Below are 18,938 nucleotides of genomic sequence, written 5' to 3'. Positions count from 1 at the left end.
TCACTTCGCATGCTTTGTGCCCCCCTTTCAGCAGGAGAGCTTTCAGCAGAGCAGTGCTGCTCGGGGTGAGTACAGGACCGAGCAAGGCATTGAAAAGACGGATAAAAGCATTGCACGGCTGGGCTGTGACCTAAGTAATCGCTTTTTCTAGGCAAAATACCAGGTTCTCATCAGCAGTGTTATTGCAGGAAAGCACAGCACCTGGGGAGCCGTGAAGGGCCCTGCCAAAGGGCAGGGTGGGAGCGAGCCCTTCCTGCGGGACCCTGCTGCCGCTCCTCATCCTGCACAGGGGGCCTGGAGGGATGGGAAGGGGCTGCTCTGCGCCATGGGGTGACGGGAGCAGGCTCAGGTTCTCGGGGGGCTGTCTCTGTCCTTTGTTAGGAGCCTTGAGAGGAAGCCAGCTGGGTTAGGTCACCCTCTGTCTGCCCTTCTGTACCCAAACACAAAGGCTTACGAAATCGATCCTATTCCGTACAGAGCGCTGCTGTTTCAGGGATGGGCTCTTGGAGCACAAGAGATAATGAGCTATTGCAAGGAGCAGCAGGGATCTCTTGTTAAATGGAAAAGAACAATATTGAGCAATTACACCGCGAGTTGCCATGGAAACCCCGAGGCAGCGCTGGGGTGCAGCTGCAGCCTTGGGATGATGGAGCAGGGGTGGATTGGGATGGATCAGCATCCCTCGGGACGGGTCAGCATCCTGCTAAGGGCCGAGGCAGCTCCCAGCCTAGCGCTGGTGTCCTGGGGTGCTGCTGCCTGCTGCTGGGAGCAGAGGGCCTGGAGCTGGGTGTAAAATTCAAATGCGGGAGGAGCTGGGTGCTCCCTTTGCTGCCTGGTGCTCTTACAATCCTTGTTACAATCCTTGTTACAATCCTTTCGTTTTCTCAGCCTTTAATGAGCAGCTTCACGAGGTTAACTGGCTGCTGCTCCTTATTTACCATCGCCATTACCCAGAAGAAAAGCCAAGATTTTATTCTGAGTTTGAATGAAGGTTTATCCTTTGCCAAATCACCCAAAGACTGAAACCAACCTCTTGCTCCTGTTTGTAGGATGTTTGCACCTAAGACCTTGGGCTGTGTTTTTTTTTTTTTTTACCAGTTATCATTGGCAAAACATGCTCAGCATTGGGAGACTAATATAATTTATCACCTATTACTGCCAGAGCAGGGAGAAACTAAAAACACCCTTCCTACCCTATCCACCCCCTTCTACATCACCTTTTCCTTACGTCACTCTTTCCCTTCCTTTACTCCAGCCTGGGGGTGGTTTCCTTGTTTTCCTGCTGCACTTTGAGGTCTTCCCAGCACAGCAGAGCCCAGAGCTGCTCTGGCCCTGCCTCACCACCCCACGGGATGGGAGGCAGCAGCGTGCTTTGTATGGCTTTGTGCTCAGCCGTGGCATCTTCCCAGGGAAGTGCTTCCCCCCCAGATGTGTGCCCTGGGTGCCAGCAGAACTTGGAGCTGATGGCATCCACCCACCCACCCCGGCGTTAAGGCGCTTACACCGGGGAGTAAAGAGCTAATGGATCCCCCACGCAGCCCCAGCAGGGCTCGAGCCAAAGTCCATTAAGTCTGCGTGTGGCTCCCTCTCACCTCCAATGGGCTCTCCGGGTGCTCTAATGCCGTCCGTGGGGATTACTCAAAGCCTTGCCCGAGTCACTCCTGCTAATCACTAACACAAAGTGGAATTAGTGAGCTAAATGTGGAAAAACGTGGCAAGCGACCTGCAGAGCGTGTTCCCGAGCACCAAACCCATCCCTCCAAGGCCACGCAGGTGCCCCCTGCCAAACACCGCCCCGCGCCCCCACTCCCAGCCCTTTTTGCCCTGACCCCCACCGGCATGCCAGCACGGGACCTGCTGGCCCTGCTGCCTCCCTGGGTGTCAAGCAGCCGTAATCGCCTTCAGTCCAAGTAAATCAGATTTCTCCAGCTGCTTTGTGGCAGGGAGGGAGAGGGGCTGCAGCACCCGGAGTTTTTACCAGCCCAGCTCCCCTCTTGGTGCACTGCAGCCTTTGCACCTCCCTTACTTGTGAGCGAGGGAGGTGCCCAAAACGCACGGCACTGCGACCAGCGCACTCTGCCTGCCTGGACCTCGCTTCCCAACCAGCTCCACATCTCACTCACCTCCTGCTTTCACCTCCTACCCCTGGCACCGGCCCTTCCCCGCCATCACCCCATGGCCACGAAGCCCCGCGCAGGCACACGGCCTTTGGAGAGCACTCGCTGCAGCGAGGGTCACGCACGGCTCAGCTCCGATGCCACTCGTCACCTTTAATTTGCACTGAATGTTGCTAAATCTAGAAATGAAGGCTTGCTCGCTAATTAGTTTATTTAAAGCAGTCTTTCAGGAGCTGGCTAAATCAGCCTGGAAATGCTTCCTTCTCCTGGGGTTGGAGGGATGTCATTACCTCGCCGGGGCAGGTAATGGAGCTGGAGAAAACAAACACGCAACTGCACATCGCCCAGAGCCTGGGGAGATCAAAGCCCGTGACAGAGCGCGGTGTCACCTAATGAAGGAGGGAGGGCAACACCATCCCTTCTGTCCCCGCAGTGCTTTCATTTCAGGATGAGCAGTAAATGATGCTGTGGGATTGCTTCCCGAGCCTGCCAGACGTGCAGCTGCGAGCATCGCGTGTCACCGCGCCGCCTCATCGCAGGATGTGACAAACGCGTCCTGCTGAGAGCGCTTTGGAGAGGAGGCTGCTGAGAAACCACCTTGATTTTGGGGCTGCTTGTCATTGAAAATGTGAGAAATTTCAGCAAAGCTTGTGCTCAAGCTGTGAATTTGAACAAATTCTTCATATGACGTGCACAGCCGTGCCATTTTCAGTTCTTTGTTGGGTTTCTTCTCACCCTTTTCTCCCCCCTGTGCCCCTCTCTCCAGGGCAGGGTGGCTGTGGGAGCCCACCCTGCAGAGAGGGGACAGGGTAGGCAGGGGGCACCAGCATTTTAGGGACTTCTCTTTCTATGGAACACTTTGCACAGAAAGAAAGAAAACATCTGAAAATTTCTCTTGCCGTAAGACCTGTGTGCTCACACAGAGGGACAAGACATGGGGAGCACGGCAGGGCTGGCTCTGGGCCCCTTGTGCAGCCCCAGCAGGGACCCGGCTGTGCCGGCCCCGTGGGGAGCTGAAATGTTCTCCCCGTGCTGTGCACTCAAAGCCTGGCCTCGCTTCAACCCCAGCACACAACAGAGCTCAGGTGCCCTCCGCGGCCCCGCAGCAGCCTTTCCAGGGGCACTTAGCTGCCTGGTAAGGCTTGCAAAAGCGCCTGGGTGCCCAGACATGCCCGCGCATACCTTTGTGTTAAGGTTTGTTTGCCTTATGACAGTGCTGAAAGCTTTGGTGTGGGCAGGGAGCGTTTCATGCCCGGCATGCCAAGGTCCGGGCCTTGCAGCCGTGTCCCGGCAGCTGCCCCCACACCACCCCCCAGCCTTCCTCCAGCCCCGTGCTGGGGGTTCAGGATGGGGCTGGGCACCAACCGCAGGGCTTATGGCAAAGACCCAGACCCATGGGGGCTCGGGGACCCAAATATCAGGGTTTTGGGGTGCGGAGGTTTCCTGTGGGAAGCCAGGGGTGGAGCGGGGGGCTGCCCTCCCTCTGCAGCCGCAGCTGGCAAACACAGACCCGGCTGAGGAAATCCTGCGGTTCCCCTAGAGCCAAAGGAGATGTTTATTACAAGTCAGTGGAGAAAAATAGATCGCGCTGCTGTCATGCCCTCGGAACAGCATCTGTGTCTCATTTCAACCCGTGTGCTGCTGGTGCCAGACCTGCTTTGTCAGCCCTGTGGTGGCTCCCGCGTGCCCAGGAGGGCTCAGCTGGGGACGGTGCCGTGGTGGCTCCGGCGGTGTCCACAACAAGGAGAGGCAGCGCTGCCCGGCGCCTGGCTGCGTCCCTGTGGCTGTGTTTGTGCCCTGGCAGGGCTGGGAAATGCCCTGGGCTTTGGGGCTCTGGGCAGGGCTGGGAAACACGCGGGCTGGGATTATGGGGCAGCCTCTGCCCCGGTGCAGGGCAGCCAGGAGCGATGCCTGGGGCCCTGACGGCTCATTGCCTGCCCCCTACCTCCTTTTCTGCTCCCACCTGGGTCCCAATTTGGGAGGACGGGGGCAGCAGGTGCCCCACGGGCCTCCCCAGGGCTGGCAGCAATGAAGACATAAAACCAGGGGGCTGAGGCTGCTCAGGGAGCCCACAGCCACCTGTCCCCTGCACCAGAGCCCTCAGCAGGGCAGGGAAGCGCAGATGAGGCTGGAGAAGCCCCGTGGGGAGGCTGCGTATGGCCGAAAGTGTTCCTGTGTCCCTGGCAGCTCGTCCCCCTGGCAGAACGATGCCCAGGGAGCAGGGGATGGTGCTTGCGTGGATGAGGGACTGAGCCTGGTGAGGACGTGGGTGCTGGTGGTGAGGATTGCCCACACCGGAGCCAGGCAGAGCCACGCTGCCAGCACACACTGGAAGTGAAATATCAGCTGGTCCCAAAGTGGGGATGGCTCCTGGCAGAGCTGCTAGCTGTTGTTCCAAGAATATTTCTCCTGTTGCAGCATTTGTTATTGCTGGACGTCGCTACCCGTCACTGTCAGGGCCGCCACCTCTCGGGCCGCAGCGCGCTGAGCACCGTGGAGGTGGTGCTGGGCTCCTGACCGCACGGCTTCTGCCCAAAACTGCCTCCTGCACTGGCCCCACATCGGCTTCACCAGGTCCTGGATGGACGGGGATGGGGCTCACCCGAAACTGGGAGCAGCAGCGAGGCCGCAGCCGCTCCTGGCCCTGCGACAGCCCCGAGGTAAAAGCAGGACGGCCTCCGGCTGCGTTATCAGCAGCTCCACTCCCCGCTTTTGTTTTTTAATTGGGTGGAGAGTGGAAAACCCTGCGGCCCCTTTTTTTTGTATAAACAAGAGGGATTTATGGTCCCCTGGCCCAGCTCTCTGCGTTGGGACTAACGAAGCTTCTGCCCTTCTCTCATCTGCCCTGTCTTTATTGCCGAGCTCCCTGTGGGAGCGGGCTGAGCGATGGCCCCCATGGCCAGCCCCGATCACAGCGCCTTTGTCAGCCCTTGTGGGTCCCAAGCTTGCACCCCAGGGGGTTCAAAGGGCCCTGTGCTTTGAGCCCCAACATCACTGCTCGCTGGTGCTTGGGGACGAGGCCGAGCCAGGCCCTCACACCGCACCACGGGCAAACCCTGTGGGTGCCCTCCTCTGCTCTCGGTCCCAGGGGACACCAGGAGCATGGGGGATGCCATGGGACCCCTGGCAGAGCACACCCTGTCCTCCACCCCACAGCCGGCATCCCTCGTCTGTCTGGATGTCCTGCTTCTGCCACCGGCCCTGCCCAGGGCTGGTATTGGCACCGCACCCAGGCAAGCGTGCCCGGGCTGCCGAGCAGGAGCCCCTGCCCCACGGGGAGCCCGGGGGCTCCGCCTGGGCCCAGCTGCAGGGAGGGCCACGATCCTCTTCCAGCTGAGGGCTAATGACTTGCTGGGGCCTTCCCTGCCTGCCTCTCGGTTCATTACTCTCAGCAATTAGCCCTTGGGAGCGGCTGGGGAGTTGCTTCTCGCGTTCATTCTTTCTCACGGGAGTTTCCCATCAGAAGCCCTTCCCCGTAATTTGGCCTGATGTGTCTCCTTGCCCCGGCTCAACCTGCGTGGCTGCTGTGACCTCAGCTGCCCACACGCCAGGACGAGCACGGCGCTGGTCCTGCCCTAAAACCCCGGCTGCAGGTGGATGGGCACTGCCACCAAGCTCGAGCTCCATCCCAGCCCTCCCGTCTGCTTCCCCAAAACCGCTCCTCTCATCTCCGGACTGCAGAGGTGCTCCTGTGACCAAACAGCTCCTTGCACCCAGATGTAGTTACACGTGCTGGAGGTGTTCTCCCCATCCCAGGAGGCTGAATGATATAATTCTGCTGGAGAACTGCTGTGTCATGACGCATGCCTCGGGCAGAGGTGGCTGAAGGCTTAGGTGGCCGATGCTCAGAGCCTGGCAGGTTACACGCTCCCACACGGTGCTGGATTTATCCCACAGCCACGGCGCTGTAACAAAACGCTGAAGGATGGAAAAGCCCTGCGGAACAGGAGATGCCCAGAGCGGTGTCTGGTATGTTCTCCCCGCCCCGAGTGGAAACAGGCTGGAGAGACGGGCTGAGAACGCTGCGTCCATTGGCATGTTTCTACTTTTAACATGTTAAAGACCATGTCTGTAACCTGCTCTAATTTTAGGCCGCAGTGTATCCGTGCTGAATGTCTAGCGTGGAAGAATGAGTGCAGGTGTAAAATTAGCTGCATTATTTATGGGCCGGCGGTTACCAGAGCTCCATCACTAAAAGCGCTGCGCTCACTCGTGTCGGCTCCTGCCGCCCGTGCCTCGTCCCAATCGCCTGCTGCAGCTTTCCCACCCCGGGATCAGTGCGATCCCAACCTTGGTATCCAGGTTTATAGAAGGACACCGTTCTGTGTTTAGGAATTGAGCCATGTCGGGACCAGTTAAACATTTAAGGGGTCTTTCATTCCTGGTGGCTTTGGCTGGCAAGGGCTAGAGCAGCGTGCTCAGTCAGATGCTGAGCAAATATGAAGGGTAGGTGGCTGTCCTCTGCCATGGCTGGAGAAAAGCTCATGCGACCTAACACAGAGTGTTAATCAGCATTAGCGTGGTCCAAATTCCATGATCAGGAATGCTAAATACAGCGGGGGAAAGTGCTGGGATTATAGCGGCTTGGCAACAGGCTCTCTTCCACGATGTCTGGGTCTTGTGCTCCAGGACTTCAGCTTTCGTTCAAAGTACAACCCATTTTCTTTCCCCCATTGGTATGGATGACAGACCCAGGCGGCACGGCAGCCCTAAACCTGGGGGGGATGTACGGCAGGCAGGGGCCCAGCCCTGAGCAGCTACCACCAGGATCTGATGCTGGATGGGGCGATGACGGACGAATGTGGCTTGGACAGTACCCGAGGTTTTTCTCCCAGCCTGATCCCTGTAAACAGTAATTGAGCATGCAAAATAGGGGAAAACTCTTCCTCTCTTTCCACTTACGTGCAGCTAGAGCACATCTTACACACCTGCCAATTTTACTGGGAAAGCATGAGGTGGAGGGGCTCGTTTGCTGTGGCAAAGGTTGCAGAAGGAAAGGTTCTGCACCAGAACATGCTCTCCTGAGCTTCTCTTTTTGTTTAATACTCTTATTTTGTGTAAGATTGTTCAGTCCTCGGTTTAAATGCTTTTCACTGCTTGCTTTATACCACCCCGTGTTTTCCAGGTCTCCGTAGCTAGTAGTTTTGAAGCAAGCCAGCCTCCTGCTGCTTTCCTTCAGGCTGGGACTGTGGGGAGGATGTGGGTGTGGACGCAGCGCTGGCTGTTGTGGTGCAAAATATGGCACTGGGACGTCCTTGCAGCCAAGTTCACTGGACCCCAACAGAACTGGAGCTACAGCGGGCTTACCTGTGCTTCTGCCCGGCCTCATACGTGCGGTGCGAGGCTGCCTGGGATGTCCAGGCATGGTGCAGAGGCAGTGGGGTCACCCCAGCTGGTATCAGCCCTGCATTTGGGCACCAATCCAGGAGCAGCAGGTCCCAGGCAGGGATGTGTGCCCCTCGAGAGCACCAGGGCAGAGGTGCAGATGCTCTGAGGTGCTGTCCTGAGGGAGACGTGGTGCCCTGTGCTGTGGGACCTGCCCAGTGCCTGCCTTGAGCCTGTCCTGGTGCCTGGATCGTGGAGAAGCACACGGAAGGGGCAGCAGAAAGGGCTCTCTGCAGCGCAGGTCTCAGGCTGCCAGGATGCTTTGACCCATGGGTGCTTTTCTGTCTCTTGCAGTGATGAGACTGAGAAAATCTGTCCCTGAACAGCTCTCCAAGCTCGTGTTTCATGGCTGCAGAACCAGCTGACCCAGCTCCCGGATTTGTGTGCAGATTGCTGTCTGCTGCGAGCCAAAGCTCCTTTCCACAGCTCAATCCCATTCACAGGAATTTCATACCCCATTTTACCATCAGCCAGCATCCAAGAGGGAGCAGCGAGTGCAGGGGGAGATGCATTTTGCAGGAGAAGCACTGAAGTGGCGTGTGTGGGACCTGGGCAGAGCCAGCAGGAGCAGACGGCTGCATGCCGGCCTTGCTGGCCTCCTGAGGCACTCCCAGCCCAAATCACCTCAGGGGTCTGCTGCGGGTTTTGCTGCTGCAGGTTCAGCTGCTCCCTTAGCAGACCTCTGCTTTCAGTTTGTCCATGTCAATTTAAGCAAGGCTCTGACCTTCCAATGGTCCAGCCCCAGACACCCTGCGTGCAGGGATAAGACACTCGCTGTTCCCCAAGGAGACCTTTCCTTTTGCTTTCCACCGCTAAAGCTTTGGAAACTGCGACCTGCGTTGCCTGGGAGCCCGTTTCCAGTGCAGGCAGCCAGCAAACCGTGCCCGTGAGGACGGAGGCAGACGTGCTAACAACAAGCAGCTGCTGCGGACGGCTTCCTCCGGGCCCGGCTGCCACCCGTGTGTGTGCTGCTGCTCCCCGCAGACAGCAGCGGCTCCCTGGAGCTCTGCGAGTGTTCAGATGGGTTTGCACATTCACACCGAGCCCTGTTTCTTGCCCTGTTTCACTGGGAATGAATCAGCCATCGGATGGGAGCAGGGTTACCCCCAGCCAGCCTGTGCTGTCTTGCCTGTGAAGGCACTCAGGTCGGGTTATGGTTTGCTCCCTTTGATCTTTACATTCCTTTAGTCTCCTTATCACTCCTCTTTATCCCTTCTATTTGTCTGCCCTCTGTTTATCTGTGTGACCAAACCAGCCTGCGGGTGACGGCTTTGTCCTGCCGCTGCCCTGTTCCGCTTGGTGCAGCCCCAGGAGCGCCGGTCCCCGCAGGGATGTCCCTGATGTTCCCCGCCAGGGCCAGCATCAGGGCTGGAGGCCCCACAAGCACACGGTCCCACAGAGGGATGGGACCCCTGGTAGAAAGCCCCCAGCCCTCCCTTTTGGCTTGCTGCCGAAAGCCCCCAGGGACGCACTGCTCATCAGGGAGTGCTCACAGTGCTGCACTTGGTACCTGATCCATCGCCCTTAGTTTCATTTGGAAGTTCAGCTCCCTTACACCCATGCTGCCCAGTTAATACAATTTACCGTACATGCCGTGGACCACAGGGCTACCAACTTCCCAGCTTTACTGGCTGGCTGTCGGTGCTATTGCCTCATCTCAACAATTTCACTTCTCCGAGAACATATTTGCTCTCTCTGAGCAGCAGAGGTGCTCAACAAGGCTTGGACAGCCAAGATGAGATGCTTTTACACGTTCACCTTCCCCAGATGGATTTCAAAACCCTCCCCTTACAGCCAGAGCCAGAGTCCCACGCAGCCACAAGAGCTGCAGCCACTTTCTGCATGTGCATGGGGAAGGCTGAGGAGCTCTTTGGTCCCTGCCTTCCCCCACTGCCAAAGCAGATTCCCTGCCTTCGGGGTGTTATCTCCTTTTGGGGTGTGCTTGAATCAGTAAGGAACACTTGGGACATCCTGTTCTCTTGGCTGTTTAGTTGGTAGGCAGCGCATAGTTTCCACACCCACCTCTGACCTGATATATGGCTTTGGAAAGTCGCTTCCCACCTGTTCCCATTCCCACTGCTCCTGCTGCTGTGTGCTGGGAGCTGCTCGTGACGTGCATGGTCTCGTGCCCGGGCTGGGTGCTGTGCCTCGTGGCCGGGCTCACTGCCTCCCGGGACAGCCGGGTGCTCTGACACAGCCACAAGGAAGCAGTGAGAGCAGCCAGGCTGGCGGCCGAGCTTTTGTCCAAGTGGGCTCCCCAGAGGCTGGCACACATTTTGTTTTTTCCTAAAACATTTTTTTTTTTTTTTTCCTAAGCGCGGCGCCGTGCCAGGCAGGTTCAGGAGCACAGCGTGCAAACCCTGGCTGCAAGGTTTCCGTCTAAACATGCTTCCTCCCCTCGCTGTTCTTGGAGTCCAAAACAAAAGGAGGGTGAAACAAGTGGAAAGCGCAGACCCTGCATCGCGTTGGCTGTGTGTTGTACAACATTTCCCAGTGCCTGGCAGAAATTCTCCGTGGCTGTGGCTCCTCCATCCCCAGGAGCCTCTCAGGCACGCTGTGTCCTGGCCGCCAGCCTGGGCACAGGCAGGGTGTGAGAAGGGCTCGCAGAGCAAGGGCTCGCTGTATCCTTCTAGCAGAGACTGCAACTCCTCATGGGCTCAAGAGCAAAGGAGGATAAAATTATATCCTCCTCCCTGCGGGTGCTTGGCATGGAGGTTAATTTATCTGGGTGATTAAGGCAGCAAGTGATGCAGGCATTGGCTGGGGACTTCAGTGACCCCAACAGAAGTAGTGAGGAGCGTGTTCCCCTCTCAGTCAGGTTGGGGTTTGATTTTTGTGTGCCGTTAACAAACTGACTGATAAGCCGAATGCCTGGAGGAGTGTGATGTATTCCGCCCGATCTGTTTTTCTGTCTGATAAAATACCTGCGAAGCAAAGCCTGTTGAGATGCAGCTTTTTGGTGACACGTTGCCACGTAGTGGTCTGCTCAGAGGGTGCTCCCTGTGGGAGACACCCCTGGGTGCATGCAGGGGCCCACGAGTCCCAGTCCAGGTGTAGGACTGCTGCTCGGCTGTCTGTCCTGCTCATAAGCCCAAAGTCGCTGTCGCCTACATTTGTGGAGTGTGTGACCACCAAGCTTTGTGCTGGTTTGCAATTGATTCAAATATTTCTCTTTGAACTCTGGCTGGGAGCATTGCACAAATGTTGCTCTTCCAATAGAGCAGAAACAGACCTTGGCAGCGTACTGCTCTGACAAGCCTCCACCGTGGTGCAGCCGTTCCTTCCTCCGTTCTCACTGTACAGCTTGGCTCCAATTAGTTTGTCTTGACTGCTAGATGTGCAGGCCAACACTGCTTCTATTTCACGGGAACCTGCCAGAGATTAATTAGATTCCAGGCCTGTTAGAAGGCCAGCCAGCAACTTGTGTGTGCCATTAGCCCCGTACGTATCACACAAACATTGCTGGAATAAATACACCCTTTGTTGTGCTGCAGGATGCAAAGACTGTCACAAAAAATGCAATACTTGAACAGATCCAGAGTGTGATAGCTTCTGAGCTACATGAGCATCTTGCTGAGGTCGAACTTTAGCCTTGGTTCCTGAAATGGCACCAAGTGTGCATCGCTGTGTGCAGCCCTGCCGTGCTCAGCAGTAGTTTGATGATCCCAGCGCTGAGCACCCGTGGCAGCATGGTGGGATAAAGGCTGTGGTGTCCACAGCATCACTGATGCACGAGCAGCTAGAGGATGTCCACCAAGCTGTACATCCGTGTACAAGCAGGCATGCAGTCAGCGCCAGCCATTGCTCCAAAGAAACCTGTGGTTTGAAGTCACACAGAAAGAAATAAATAAATGTAAACGGAATTGGGAAGAGAGTGGAACAAACACCCAGCAGGAGCTGCACGTTCCCATTTGGTCCCCGTTTGTCAGCAGTGAAGTGACCTTATCTCACCGCCCCCAGGTTGTGCTCTGCTGGTTGTGCCCAAGCAGAGCAAATACAAGCCCCAGCAGATTGGCTTGTGTTGGCTTGTCTCGCTCACAGCCGAGAGCTGCGAGGAAGTCTGGCCAGAGAAGTGGGGAACGAGGCGACAAGAGCCAACAAGCAGTAACAGTGATGGTGAGAGCACACTGCAGGACATGCGAGGATGCGTCTGGCTAATAGGCAGAGAGGGATGGGCTGTGGAGAGGGGCGATGTACTGGGAGCTACCTGCCAAAAATCTCAGCAGCAGCAGCTTGAATTCATTTGGGGAGAAAAGTGAGAAAAAAGGCTGTAGTCATCGTGGCCGGAACCTGGGAAAAGTGCTGGGATTGTGGCCAGGGGAAGGGCTAGAGCATGGACATCGGCACTGTGAGGCAGGGCGAGAGCTGCAGTACGTGCTGCTGAGACAGCGAGATCAGCTGGGTGCCCTCCTGAATCGGTACAGCCTGGCTGCCAGTCAAATGCACAAGTCAGCCCCCGGTAATTTAACATGAAACATCTTGTTCCGTGCTGATACATGCGGCACTAGGGCTGAAAGATGGTGTTCGCGTGGGGAGCTTTCTGCTTTGACAGGAGTCAAAAAAAAAAAAGAAATAAAAAAAATCAGGCAGGCTCTGCTCGGGCTGCTCTGGCTCACTGCTTTCCCCTGCGCAGAGCTGGCTTGGAGAAACGCGGTGTGACTGTGACAGGCGTCACCGCGGCTGACTCCAGCAGGAGGAAGCTGGTTGACAAGGCAGATGCCATCGTAATGCGGTAGCTGCTGAGCCTCCAAAAGAGCAGAGACCCAGCTGGTTGGTGCAAATGCATCCGTGTGCGTGGTTATCTGTGGACAGGGAATTGCTTTGGAAGTGGCGAGGCACTTGGAACTGCTACGCGCAGTGTCTCGGCACTGAAATGATAGCAAGGAGTTATTTTTAAAATTCCGATTTCCCTCTTACTGGAGCGATTCAGAAGGAGCTTCCATTAAACAACATGAAGTTGGTGGAAGGAGGAGAAAGCTACTGCTGTTAGTTTGGTCCCAAAACTCGGATATTTTGGGAAGCTGAATCTTTTGGTAATGGAAACATCTTTTTAATGAACCAACCATATTCTGCAACAACTCAGATTTGAAGGTTTGAAGAACTGATTCTGATTTGAAGAACTCAAACCAGTTCATCTGCCCCAGGCTAGACTGGTGCCGGTGATGGGGCTTAACTTTCTGCCTGGATTCATCAGTGCACATGAATGTTACTTGGCCCTGTTTGCTCAAATCCTCATGCAAACACCCCTTTGGGGAGCTGTGCCTTGGTGCCCTCTAGGAATTTGCTTGTGTACTTTTGGCTGGCTGAAGGAAACCACTGCTTGTATTGCCATGGGTAGGGAACACCAGGGGAATCCTGATCTCAGCAGCTCCCAGCTGCTGCTGTCATTTTACCAGTTGCGTTGCTTCGAGCTGTGCTGGGCACAATCAGGTTCCTGTGCTAGCAGCAACAGGAGGGCAAGACCTGGCTGCGCTGGTGGGAACCAGGCTTCAAAGGAGACTTGCAAGCCTCTGAGGGCAGGATGAGTGCTGTCTGCATGACAGAGAGGTGTCCAAAGGCGTTAATTTCTCCGAGGGGAAGCTGCTCTTGGAGTCTGACCCGAACTTGTGGGGCTGGAGGTGCCGCGGGCTGAGGGAGGTGGCTGCAGGAGGGAGGCTGCATCAAAGGGCAGCTCCTCAGGGTGGAGAGCCCTGACAGCGCCGTGTAGCACTCGGGGCACCAATACCTTTCCTCTGAAGAGTTTAAACCTGGGCCTTTCAGCTGAGGCTGGGCTGGGGGTGACTTGCTGGGATGGTTTTTGGTGAGGAGCCCGCAGGTCCCTCCCAGCGACACGTGTGGCTGCGGGGTCCAACTCAGCCCACAGTCTTTGGGCTTCTCCTGTGTGTATTTACAGACATCGAACATTTTTCCTTCTATACAGGCTGTCTAGAAAGAAATTTGTGTTTAAATACACGTTTTGCCTGAGTTGATTAAAGAGCGCCGGCGTTTGCCTTGCACATTTATTAGAGGGAGACGTGTATCGATTGGATTTCTCCAATCCCACCGCAATAAGCGAGGTTTTGGTGTTTCAACACAGCCCGACTTGTAATTAAATAACACGCAAGCCCTTCAACAACTCAGTGCGTGTCAGGGCTGGGAGCAAGGCGATGAAAAGGGAACATTAAACGTGGCTCAGGCTGAAAAAAGCCGTGACCAAACTGAGGGAGCTGCTCCCAGCATGAGGGAGCTGGAAACGTGTGGTGAGAGGGGGCAGCTCCCCTCAGGGTCCCCTCAGGGTCCCCTCAGGGTCCCCTCAGGGTCCCCTCAGGGTCCCCTCAGGGTCCCCTCAGGGTCCCCTCAGGGTCCCCTCAGGGTCCCCTCAGGGTCCCCTGGCCGCGCGCCCCCTGCCGGCCGGGCGGTTCCTCCCCTGCCCTCCTCTCCCTCCCTCCCTCCCTGCGCTCCGGCCCCTTTAAAACGAGGAAGTCCCTCCCCTCTCCCCGCCTCCCCATTGGCCGCAGCGCCCGCGCGGCCGGGCGCCGATTGGCCGCGACGCCCTGAGGGGGCGGGGCGAAGGGGTAGGGGTGGCGCGGCGGGGGGCGGGGGGGGCGCGATCCTGTCCCGGCCGCGGCGGCGGCGGCGGGGGGGGGGCAGGAGCCGGGACCGGGGCTGGGGGCGCGGAGCGGGGCCGGGGGTCGCCGCCCGCCGGGGGCCTCGCCATGAAGAGCCTCAAGTCCCGGCTGAGGAAGCACGAGGCCGTCATCGCGGGCAGCACGGTGCGTGGGGGCACCCAGCGGGGCGGGGGGGGCACGGGCTGCGAGCGGGGCTGGCGATTTGCTTTAGATTTTCTCTATTTTATTTCATTTCCCCCTATTTTATTTATTTTACCCCTTATTTTATTTAATTTCCCCCTGTTTTATTTATTTTACCCCTTATTTTATTTAATTTCCCCCTGTTTTATGTATTTTACCCCTTATTTTATTTAATTTTCCCCTATTTTATTTAATTTACCCCCTATTTTATTAATTTCCCCCCATTTTATTTCATTTCTCACCTATTTTATTTAATTTCCCCCCCTTTTATCAATTTCTCCCCCCTTTTACTTAATTTCTCCCCCTTTTATTTCGTTTCCCTCCCCCTTACTCTTTAATTTCCCCCCCCATTTCATTTTTTTTCCCCCCTTACTATTTAACTTTCCCCTTAATCGTTTCCTTTTCCCCCATTTTCCCTTATTTCTCCTCCCCATGGCCATACCCTCCATGAAGGCTCTGCCCGGTGCAGGGCACCCTCAGCCCCCTGCCCCCCCCCATGTGCCTGCACCTCCCCAAACCCCATTTGGGGTCATCCCACCCCATGCCCTGCCTGTGCCTGGCTCATCCCTTCAGGTGCCCTCAATTTTGGGGTGCCCACCTCGTGCCCCTTCACCCACCGGGACCCCCCCCATGCACCGTGACCCCCCCTCGTTGCTGCCTGGGCCCTGTCCCCAGCCCGCTGCTGGGCAGGGGGGGTGGCGTGAGGGCTCCCCGAGATGCTGGCAGTCCCCAAAATGCTGCTGCTCTGCGTTTGGCTCAGAGCTGGCGGCGTGACTGGGAAACACCAGCCTGCCTGGGCACCTATGGGTGCTGGGGGGGACCTGGTGGCTCCGACAGCTCCGCGTCCAGGAACCTGGCTGTGCCGGGGGTGATTCAGGAGTCTGTGATGATAATTGGCGATGCGTGGGCTGCCCCTGGTTCCTGCTGCTCGTTAGTGCTTCAGGACTGCTTGCTAGCTCGGAGTAAGCCCACGGTAATTAGGCGGCAGCAGCCCCCGCGGAGGTGATGCAGCATCTGCCTGAAATAGGTGCGGAGATGCTTCACCTCGTGGGTGAGGGCTCCACAGGCCTCCGTTTCACAGCGGGTTTGGTCAGGCTCAGCTCCTCCGAGATCTGAAATTATTCCCCAATGTGTCATTGGAAGCTGCTTTCACCGAGGTCCTTGAGGAGCTGCGTTCTGTACCCACGATGTACTGCACTTATCTATCTGGGACGTGTTTTGGCTGCACAGCTATCCACCGGCTGCTCGGGATGGGAAAATAATTCCCATCCCAATGTGTGGGTGCTGGAGGGGGTGTGTGGATAGACCCCGGCCCTGCTGCTGGCACTGGGAGGGGGTGGGAGCGCTGCTGGGTGGATGGAAACTGCTGGAAATTTCTGGGGAAAGAATTGCCCGTTTTGGGAACTTCATCCCTCTCTGTCCCCACCCAGGGCTGTTTCCTGGGGATGTAGGGAGAAGCTCAGTCCCTTCATCGCGCTTCTGAGCGCCTCCTTCCAGGTTAAGGTAATGATTCCATGCCCTGCGGTTTTCTGATGGTGATCTTTTGGGAGAGGCTTTGTGTCCTGCCTCGTGATGGAGGAAAGCCATGAAAAGCGGCAGGGAAATTGCCGGTCCCACCATTATCCAGGCTGAAAGAGGAATTACCTGGTTTTGCCAACTCCAGTTCGGCTGATGGGGCCTGGGAGATGATCGGAGCAGCCTGCTCAGCACCGTCAGTGCTCTGTGTGGTGAGATGGATGCCACTTGTCCCTGACACCACTGTGGGGTGGGAGCTTTATGGCAGATCCCATATAAAGCCCACAAAGGCCTGAGGACACGGTCCTTGCTCGTGGTCGGGGGTGATGCTGCGTTTGGTAGCTACGTGTGCGAGGAGCGTGCTGGAAATGCCTGCAACTTGGCTCTCCTGGAGGTTTCCTGGGGAAGGTGCCTGGGGAAGGACGTGTTTATTGTTCGGAGCAGCTCCTGCTGCCCCACACCTTCACTGCTCAGCTTTCCCTGGCGAGTTCCAGTCGCTGGGCGCTGCGGAGGAGGGTTGCCCGCTTCTTTCTTTGAAGTTTTTCTTGTTAAACCCACTTAGGAAGCAGCCACAAAGGGCTTCTGCTGGGCTCTGCGGGTGGCTGCGGAGCTGAATCCACACCACGAGCAGCTCCCCTGGGAGTGCTGCGCTCGGACACGGCGTGAGACGGGTGCCTGGGATGCACCTCGGGTAGTGTCAGTGCTGCATGGAGCCCTGCACGTGGTGAGAACAAGCAGATTAAAACCATGCGGAAACTCCTATCAGTCCTTTCTCCTCCAGAAGCGATTTATTTATTTATTTTTAAATATATCCACAAAAGCTGAAGGTAGCGTGTAATTAGTGGAAGCTGTTTTGGAAAAAAAAAAAAACGAGGTAGGCATCTGAGCGCTTGTCTGGTGTGATGATGTCTGATGGTTAAATTAACGCCTGGCCAGCTCGTGTGGTTACAGCTGGACTTGTGTCAGTGCCTTGGTGCCCGTGGAGCTGTCGGGCTGGTAAATGGGTGATGTCCTCTGTGTCGGGGGGGCTCCTGCTCGTCCTTGCTCTGCCCCCAGGGGGTGAGGTCCCACCGCCTGCCCTCCTCTGGGTGATGTCCTCTGTGGTGGAACTGCAGCTCACCTCAGCTTCCCGATTAATTGGCAGCACTCTGTGTGTACAGCAGAAAATATTTGTTAAAAACAGCTTGTAGCACCGAAGTGCTGGAGAATGCACATTCTGAAGGACTGAAGGGAAAAATTGGGGTGTTAAAGGGCCTGGTTATAACCCAAGCCCAGATGACTTCTCTGTTCATCTTGTTACCTGAAATAAAGGCAGCTGCTGCTGTTGGCACACATCGGCCTGAAAACGAATGAGACTGATGGCTTTGTGTCACTGCTCTGCCCCGTGCACAGACTGAGCAGCTCTCGCCAGCCACGCTGATGACAGTGCTGGGGCTGGTCAGCAGAATTTTTCCAGCGTGGCTGCTGCTGGCCAGAGCAAAGTTTTTCCTCCCTGCTGCCCTGACCCCTGCGTGCAGCCTCGCACGGCTTTACAGTGCCGTCCTCGGGCAACACGTCCAAGAATCAGCAGCGTTGTAATATTCAAATGTCAGCTCCTAGGCTGAATGTGGTTATTCTGTAGGGGATGTTTGGGTTCCGGGAAGCTTTATTAAGGCTCGTGCTAACGTGTGCATTCCTTGGAAAAACTTTGTGCTTCATTTGCATTTAGTTAAATAGAGCCATGTGCTCGCCTCTGTGATGTTTGCGGTCGGCGTGGAGAAACGCGAGCAGGGGGAGGAATGGCAATTTGTGGTTCAGCAAAAGCTGTGTGCTGCAGCCTGCGTACAGGTGCATTGTCATTTTCAGGCTGCTTTAGAAAGGAGTGTTCGTCAGTGCTTTATCACTTTGGAATGCAGTAATTAAAAAGAAAAGCTAAAAAACTGGAGGCTCAGGGAGTTCCTGCATGAATGTCCTTGTCTGACCTGCAGACAAAATTCCTCAAACAAGGCCGAGGTCACCTTTTGACGAATCCATTTCGAGTTCATCTGACCTGCTGCTCAGATAGAGCTTATGCAGTGCTCCATCGCTAGCATTAAATATTGATATTTTTTAGCAGGCTGATGGCACCTGATTGACCGGTACCATCCCAGCCTTCCATCACTGGGTGGTGACCGAACAGGGCCGAGTCAGTGGCGTGGTGTTCTTGGTGTTGTCTGATGCTTTGTTACAGGTGGGATTGTGCTTCCAAACCAGGGCTTTGCCACGAGTCCCGAGGAGAGCAGTGTCCATCTGGCCTCCGACCTGGCCTCTGCAGTTTCGGAAGGGATGAGCCCACTCCCCAGCCTCCTGTGACCCAGGCCACCAGGGCTCCCCGGCTCCCGTCCCCTTTGTGGGGACAGCTTTGGTGCTCTCTTTGGCCCCGGGGAGCAGCTCCTGGATGTAAGTGCAGGAGGCAGGGCCCTGTTGTGCTGTGAGCTGCTCTTACCAGGCTGTTTTGAGATGCAGCTGCTGAACCCCTGGCTTTTCTGGTTGCTTTTAGCAGTGCCCAAGCTGCACTGTATCTTGGGGTGCAGAGATTGAGGGTGTATTATTGACAAAGTTATGTTAGGGTATGTGTCGTGGGCAATGAGACGTCGGGAAGTTGCATTATTTAAAAATAAATAATATTTATTTTATTGTTATTTTAGCAGACTTAGCATCCTTCTGGAGTTGTGTGCAGAGTCCTTCGATGCTTCCACTGCAGCTCGCGTGCTGCTGTGCTCGATGCTGGTGGTTTTTCCCCCTACCCCAGAAGCCTCGTGGAAAGGAGAGAAGCTGGTTCTGCTGTTAGGGACCTAGTACCTGGCACAGCTTTAGAGCCCTTACAGCGTTTTTGAGAAGAGTTTTTGACATGTTGCATGTCTTGGTAGAAGTAGGTTCAAATAATTGCTTGACCTGGGACATGTGAACTTGTAGTGGGAATGAAAATGCCTTCAGAATTGGGTAAAATGTTTACGTTAAGGTTTTAGATAGTGGCTATTTGTTTTCCATTAAGCTGCTCTGTTAGATGACTTCGTTACATTAATTACAGGATGCAGTTATATTTAAACAAGTCATAAAACAACACGGCTGTTAATAAAAGATCTCAACATGAGCATTTTGAGAGAAGCGTGCA

The 18,938-nt window shown here is 55.9% G+C and overlaps 1 protein-coding gene across 1 annotated transcript in view; it reads left to right on the top strand.

Moving 5' to 3' along the window:
• The first annotated feature begins 14,175 nt into the window (after window positions 1–14,175).
• UACA (uveal autoantigen with coiled-coil domains and ankyrin repeats) overlaps window positions 14,176–18,938 on the top strand; it is a 30,579-nt gene continuing 25,816 nt past the window's right edge. Inside the window, exon 1 of the mRNA XM_084293503.1 lies at window positions 14,176–14,254. Within this exon, the coding sequence (XP_084149629.1) occupies window positions 14,198–14,254 (57 nt within the window). The 5' untranslated portion in view covers window positions 14,176–14,197. The remainder of the gene's footprint in view (window positions 14,255–18,938) is intronic.

Source organism: Netta rufina, assembly GCF_964035555.1.
Source record: "Netta rufina genome assembly, chromosome: 11".
Classification (NCBI taxonomy): domain Eukaryota; kingdom Metazoa; phylum Chordata; class Aves; order Anseriformes; family Anatidae; genus Netta; species Netta rufina.
Note: the sequence above shows the minus strand (reverse complement) of the source record. Positions and strands in the feature narration are given on the sequence as shown.